Source organism: Streptopelia decaocto (genome assembly GCF_964273445.1).
Source record: "Streptopelia decaocto genome assembly, contig: HAP1_SCAFFOLD_73, whole genome shotgun sequence".
Lineage (NCBI taxonomy): Eukaryota > Metazoa > Chordata > Aves > Columbiformes > Columbidae > Streptopelia > Streptopelia decaocto.
The window spans coordinates 485,460-492,767 of record NW_028115688.1 but is presented as its reverse complement, the minus strand read 5'-3'; the positions used below and the strand labels follow the sequence as shown (position 1 = coordinate 492,767).

Here is a 7,308-nt window from a genome sequence, read left to right as displayed (position 1 = left end):
TCCTTTCTGCCTTGATCTCTCCATCTCTCCATCCTTTTCCCTGTGTGTTTCTTTCTCTCTGGGCTCCTCTGTCTTCTCTCTTGTCTGATTTGTCTCTCTCTAGTCCTCTGTCCTTCTCCCCAGCAGCTTCAACTGAATGACCAGGTGTCCGTGCACTCTGGTGTTTCCTCATCCCTGCCCTGGGGAAGATCTGTGTCTGTAGGGCTGGGGATCATTTAGGAGCTGGTCTCCCTGTGCAGACAGCAGAGCTGGGTGCAGCTACAGCAGAGGTTGTTCTCAGCTGCTGCTCTGTGCAGCTTGGTTAAAGAGCCAGCTGGGGGCTTCTTTGGAAGGGAGGTTTCTTGTTCTGTGCTTACTGCTCCTCGGGACCCTGCACAAGAGCGGTGTTGGGGTCTGCAGGGACGGGTGGGACCTGCTGTGATTCCTGGTGAATGTGAACTCAACTTGTCCTGATGGCCTCGAATGAAACCAGACTGACTGTAGGTGGTTTTCTTCCCAGATCCTGTTCCAACCTCCATGCTCAGTGCTAAAGAACAAGAGACCCTGTGCTCTTTTCCAGACGTCAGTGGCTGCGAATCAGCTGAGAACATCCTGCCTTAGGTAACGGGCAGGTGGTCTGTGATCAGGGCTGTGGACTTGAATGGCCGTGCTTTCATGAACGTTTCCTGGTCTTGCCATTTCAAAGCCCTTCCTTCTCCTGGAAATTTAAGACAGAATTTCTTATACTGAGGTTCAGACGGGAGTTGGACTTACTGTTGAACAGCTGATATAATGTGCTCCCTGAGGAGCACATCTTGCTTTTTTGTTGTTGTTTTCCAACACCATCTGAACTTTGGTCAGCAAGAGGAAGAGTGGTTGACAGAGTCTGTTATCTGAGAGTAACGTGTTCCTGTACCTTTCCCTCTTTCTGTGGTGAAGGATTCCTTCCCTTGCAGAGAGGACTGCGAGACCAGCTCCTGTCAGGTGGGACTTTGCCTCCAAACGAGGTGCAGCCTCTTCCATTGTGACATCAGCCACTGCCGTTGATGTCACAAAGCAGCATCAGTGCTGAGGTCGGCACAGCAGGGTATAAGACCAGGGGTCTCCCTGCGCCTCGGTCACTCTCGATCTTGAGGGAACTGAGATCGCAGAGTTTCTGGCTCACTCCCGAGCGAGCGAGATGCTTGTTACCTGCACCTCAGCAGGTACCCAGAGACACCCAGAGATGGCTGAACGTCTGAACTGGTATGTTGGGAATATTTTCTGCTCCCTTCCCCAGGTGTGTTTTCCACCTCATCAGCTGGGGTGGGTGGAGGGTGGACAGGAGAGGAACACGAGGGCAGCCGGGAGCTGGGTCTGGAGCTGCTGGAAGGCAGCAGCCACCTTTCAGTCTCTTCGTGAATGCGAGGGCTGGGCCTAGAAAGCCTTTGATCTCTGCAGAATGAGGGACAGCTCCATTTTGGATGGGACAGAGAGAGTCCCAGGGGTGGCCCAGACACAGCCTGCCGCAGTAATTGTGAGAGCTCAGCTCCGTCCTGTATTGTGCTCTGCAGGGTGGGTTCTGTCCCTGAGCCTGCTTGGTTTTCCTCTCCATGGGGACCAGAAGGACACCAGCGTGTCCTCTGTTGGCCGTGGGTCTGACTCGTGTTCCTGACAGAGGAGGTTTCCTTGGGAAACCTGTTCAGCTCCTCACCAGGGCTCTGCCTCAGGAAAGGGGCTCAGGATCCTCTGAGGGGTGCAAGGAGTTCTCTGGGAGAACAAAAGGGATTGTTTATTCCTGATGAGTGTCGCTGTGAGCCTGTTGAGAGCCTCCTGGAACAGGCAGGAGGAATTTCCCCCTTGCAGAGCGGTGTGTGCTGTGTCTTGGCAGATCAGGCTCAGGGCAGCAGGGCCCAGCCACCAGAGGGTTTCTTTGGCGCTTCCTTGGTGCCCGTTGCTTGCCAGCACGCACTGACATTCAGCCACCCTCCCTCTTTCCAGTCTGCATTTGTCTGCAGTTCTGCCAAGAGAAGGGCCAGAGATAACCCGGCTGCTAAAGAAACGCTGCGAGAGGGGAGACACACACCCCCCTGGCAGCTGTTGGACTGTAGGGGCACAGACTGAACCTTCTCTTGAGAGGGTGGAGAACAGGAGCAGCACAAGTGTCCATCGGATGCTGGGCAGGAGAAACAGGCGTCTGTTATGTCCTTCCATTTCCAGTGAATCCCTCTCCAGCCCCACAGATGTGAAATGTGGACACAAGTCCTTTTGCAACTCCTGCTCTTAGTACAGAGTCAACCTTGAGCCCTTTGTCCCTACGGAAACAATCTTTGCCATGACAAATCCCCCACTGGTGCAGCTGGTGACACCTCCAGCAGTGACTGGAGCTGGTGCAGGACCAAGCCAATGCACACGGCAGGAACGCCAGGCTCAAGGGCTGCAGTCCCTGCTGCTGCTCTCCAGTCTGCTGCTGATCTGCACGGGAACCGCCAGCTTCACCAGCCTTTTCTTTATCTGCTCTGCAGGAAGATGAAGGCTCTCAAGGCAACGACCCTTGTGCTGCTTCTCGGTCTATTCTCTTTCGGTGAGTCTCTGCAGATCTCCGACCTGAGGACGGTGCTTTAGGAGGTACTTGGGGCTCCATCCTGCCCTGTTCCGCTTCCCCCGCTGTGACCAGAGGAGCTCAGCCAAGAGCAGAAAGTCCCCACAGAGCTGTGCCAGTCCCTGCTCCAGCGGGACGGGTGTGGGTGAGGAAGGGCTGAGTTGCCTTCCCCAGGAGGGCTGAGCCAGTTCTCTTCAGCCCAGGGAGAGGCAGTGGCTGAGCTCTCCTGCCCCAGGGGCTGAGAATCTTCTGCAGGACAAGGAGCACAGTCCAGGGCAGGGAATGTCCATCTATTGCGGAGCCCGTACGCCATGATGGCCACTGTCAAAGGCAGCAAGAGGAGAGACAACTATGGCACTTGGGAGAGACACAGCAAAGGGAGCGAGCAGCCCGAGGCATAGCCCAGCCTTAGACCAGTTCTAAGCTCTGGTGTGTGTCCAACAGGTGTTTACCACGTGGGACGACTTGGTGCCTTAACCCCCTGGAGCACTGCAGACCTGAGCGAAACCCTGCCCCTGCCAGACCAGCTCCGTAAGCTCCAGGAACAACTTTACCATCTGCGCTGGAGCACAAAGGATGTCACTGAGCGGGCTCTGCAGGAAGGACTGAAGCAGGCAAAGCTCCCAGGCTTTACCGGATGGGTAAGGGCACAAGGCAGAAGGATCTGCTCAGGGGTTTTATCCTCCGTCCGCACGTATCCTACTCCATTCCTGTCACAGCCAACAGGCTGGTGCTGCTGGAACAAGTGCTGTCATGGCCACACTCCCTTTTCCTGTTGCTCCACACTTCCTTATGGGGAAGAGAGAGCGTGACAGGAATGACAGCTGTCTGAGTCGGACCTTCCTCTGTGCCCAGATCTTGGGTCCTCCTTAAAGGAGGACTGGAAAGAAAGAATGGTCTCAGAGGTCCAGAGTTAAGCCGGGCCTATCTCATGCCCAGAAGGCTTGTCTGTCCGTGCTGCCTGGCCTGGGGCCTCTGCACAGAAACAGCCCCTTCCCGCAGCTCCAGCATTCAGAGCACTGGAGTGAGCAGCCCCCCCTTTCTGATCCCAACAAGCAGAGCAGAGCAAACCTGGGAGGCTTCCAGGCAATGTGGGCGTTCCCTCCATCTGAAACGGGCCTTGTCCCCGCTCACCTTGGCTGGCCTTGCAGGGAGCTGCTTGCCCCGGTCCTTCTCCTTCCAACAGGCACTCTCCTTTGTGTTCCTTCCCAGGCTGTGCACGAGATCATTAATCAAGCTTTGGAGAAGCTGGAGGAAATCCAGGTCCCGATGCCGGATTACGCCCTGAAATCAGCAGGTATTGTGAGATTGTACAAACAAACCAGTTCCAAAGCGCCTCCTGTCCAGATTGACAAGATGGGCATTGGAACGTGCCCAGGGGCAGGAGAGAAGGGGCAAGAAGTCAAGGGTCAATTTGTGCCCTATAAGTAACACTGACAGAGCCTGTAACGGGCCAGACCCCATGGGAAGCACAGAAAGGCTGGTTCAAATTCTTGCCTATTTCCACGGCCAAATCCGACAGTTTGATGACTCCCTGCCGTGTGTTCCAGAGGGGTCATGCCAGCAAGACAGAGGAGAACCCACTGTAGGACATGGATTACAACTGAGAAGCCTTTTCCAAGTCAACAGTGCAATATTTCTCCTGACACTGCCTGATGATCATGCTCATGTTTGAATTTCCAGGGGCAGTCGTCATTCAGTCCAGGACTTCTCCATCACTCCGGGATGCCAAAGCAAAAGTCTTCCTGTATTCCCTGCCATTGATGGATTACATGAGGTCTCCTGAGCTGATTCTGGAGGTAGAAGCACCAAGAAGCAGTAACACTAAGGCTGGGAGAATGAACCACACACGCTGCTCCGAGCGTCCTTCCCACCTGTCTTTGCTCCTCGAAGCTTCTTCTCCTGCCCCTTCCCGCATGGACCTGCTCTCCTCCTGTGTGTCCCTGCTGAGTGTTTCTTGTCCTTTCAGCCGGACAATCATCCTGGCAACTGCTGGCCCTTCCCAGGAAGTCAGGGACACGTGTTCATCAAGCTGTCCATGCCGGTCGTTCCCAGAGCCGTCACCATGGCCCATGTCTCAGGGACAGCGTTCCATGGAGAAAGCATCTCCGGAGCTCCCAAGGACTTTGCTGTCTATGTAAGTGATTTCTCTGGAGTTGGGAGCTGGGGGTTCCACAGCATTTCTGAGCAGGGAATGAAGCTGGGTCAAAGATTCTGGTGGCCTGAAGCTTCCTCCTGTCTCAGAACAAACAGGCTCCTTGGTGCTGCTTCCTTCCCATTGTATTCCTCTTTTATTCAATGTACCACTCAAAAAAAAAATCTCCTGGGGCAAGATGCTACTCCAGGAGCCACAGGGAAAAGGAGCTGGACAGTGCATGGTCCTAAACCTTCTTGGCTTCCAGTCCCAGTGCATTTGTGACCCTCAGGTCACCTCCCTCTCACGGGGAGCGTCTGCTCCTTTTCTGACAGGCAGCCTGGACTCGCTGAGTGGGCAAGTGTGACGTGCTGCCCACCTGCAGCTCTTTGTCTTGTCCTGTGCTCATGGTCCTTGGACTCCCTAGCTGAAATAACCCCGTACTTTACCGGCTGAAGTTCAGTCTCCCATGGTGCACCAGACGCTCTGTTTTCTCCACCCATCTTTCTGTAGGGCTTCAAGGAAGAACACGAGGAGCAGGGAACGTTCCTGGGACAGTTCACTTTCCTGGCGGCGCTGAATCCCAGCCAGACCTTCCAGCTGAAGGTATGGGGACACAGAGGGAGGAGAACTGCAGGAGAGGAGGAGAAATGCGGCTGCATGGGGAGAGGCTTCCCTGCCAAAGGGTACAGGCAGACATGTCCTTGAGCGAGTGCCACGCTGCCTTTCTTCTGCTTTAACTTCCTGGTGGCGGATGGCTGCACTGCCATCTTCTCTTTCATTTTGGGGTTAAACTTCATTGCTTAGAAGCACCACAGTTGAAGCTGGAATCAGCTTGACTGTCTGGACCCCAAGTGTGCACAAGCAGCCACATCCCGTAGGATGCAGGACTGCTGGTCTGCCAGTTAGACACAGAAATACTGGGCTTCCTGAGGGTTCTGTTGGTGCTGGCAGTGAGCAGTGACAGGGAGGCCATTCTGTTTCCGTGGCTTTCTGGAGAAGACAATGAGACATGTTGGGATAAAAGCCATTTTTGAAGCTCCCCATTGGGATTAAAAGGCATTTGGGGGCTCCCCATTGGGATTAAAGGCAGTTTTAAGGTTCCCCATTGATCCCCATTGACCCCCATTGACTCCCATTGACCCCCACTGACTCCCATTGATCCCCATTGAATCCGATTGATTCCCATTGACCCCCACTGACCCTCATTGACTCTCATTGATCCCCATTGACTCCAATTGACTCCCATTGACCCCCATTGACTACCATGGAACCCCATTGACCCCCATTGAGAAATTTGTTGGTTTTGAGTCTTCCCAGAGCAAAAATTGTCAAATTTAAGGTGAAATTTGTCAGTTTTGAGGTGAAATTGTACACCAGCACTGGGTCTTCTGACTGTGGAAGCCTGTGCCCCAAAGCAGGCGAGAGCTTTCCAGTGTATTTGCTAAGGCACCTGGTCGCTGTTGCTTCCTTGGCTGTTCTCATGGCCCAATGAGGGAACATCTGGACCATGACAGGTCAAAAGCCCCGCGGGGCAGCAGGAAGGAAGCTGCTGGTCAAGGCCGTCGCTGCGGCACTTCTGTCAGTGCTCACGGGCCAGAGAGGAAAAGGCGACTCATTTCTTCTTGTCATTGCAGAACGAGCTCCCTGGGGTCGTGAATTACATCAGGCTGCAAGTGCTGAGCAACTGGGGCCACCCGGACTACACCTGCCTGTATCGGTTCAGGGTGCACGGTGATCCGCCCAAAGACGGGGGAGACACGGCAGTTTCATCTGTCAATAAATTCCATTAATGTTCACCCAGTCGAGTTCCCTTCTGCTTTGCCTGTGATGCTGCCTGGTCCTCCCTGAGCTCACTGGAGCTCCCCATCCTTCTCTCAACTACCAGCTTATGGGAGACTTCAGGAGTGCACAGCAAGATTGTCATTATTAGGGAAAATAAGAAAACTGAGTCACAAACCTGCAGAAAGCCTGACATGCATACACTTGCTGTGACACAGGAACATCAGCAAGGCCCTGCCTGGACACCAGAGATTAAATTAATGGACAGGTTTCCTGTGCAGGAATAAATTATGGATCGACTGAATGGAACCATCTGTTGTTACTTGTTTTCACAAGAGGCACATGGTGCTTCAGCTGCCATCTTTCAGCCTGTTGCCGATGAGAAAATGGAAGTGTGGTTTTTTGTAAGAAGGAAGCCTTAATTGGAAAGTTGGTTCATGGACTTTTTTGCCTCTCTGGGCATGTATGGACTTAATAGCCCAGGAACCGTTACAGAATGATTAGCAAAGCAATCCCAGGACACTTAAGCGATCCTATACCCACACCAGTCTGTCTTTCCTTTTGACCCCAGCTCCCCAAGGCAGGAGCAGGCAGGGCAGTCGTGCACTCGGGCTGCACCAGGGAGGAGAGAGCAGGACCAGCGCTTGGCAGCCGGGGCTGGGAACAGCAATTTGTGCTCTGAGCTGGGCCTTAGTCTATGTGCAAGCCCAGCACGGGTCCAGATACCAAACTGAGGGTGTCGGTTCACCCCGGTGCCACACACATGGCACCTTCTTCCGTCGCCTCCTCCGATGAGCTGTTTTGCAGCCCCTTCCAGATCAGCCCAGCTCAG

At 54.0% G+C, this 7,308-nt stretch overlaps 1 protein-coding gene across 1 annotated transcript; it reads left to right on the top strand.

Moving 5' to 3' along the window:
• Window positions 1-1,204: 1,204 nt before the first annotated feature.
• Window positions 1,205-6,487, top strand: LOC309452669 (SUN domain-containing protein 3-like; the record flags this gene model as incomplete). Its single annotated transcript, XM_082077307.1, has 8 exons — window positions 1,205-1,224; window positions 2,484-2,542; window positions 3,005-3,201; window positions 3,773-3,857; window positions 4,244-4,359; window positions 4,530-4,697; window positions 5,208-5,300; window positions 6,332-6,487. The coding sequence occupies 8 exons, from the start codon at window positions 1,205-1,207 to the stop codon at window positions 6,485-6,487; spliced, it is 894 nt and encodes a 297-aa protein (XP_081933433.1).
• Window positions 6,488-7,308: the final 821 nt, after the last annotated feature.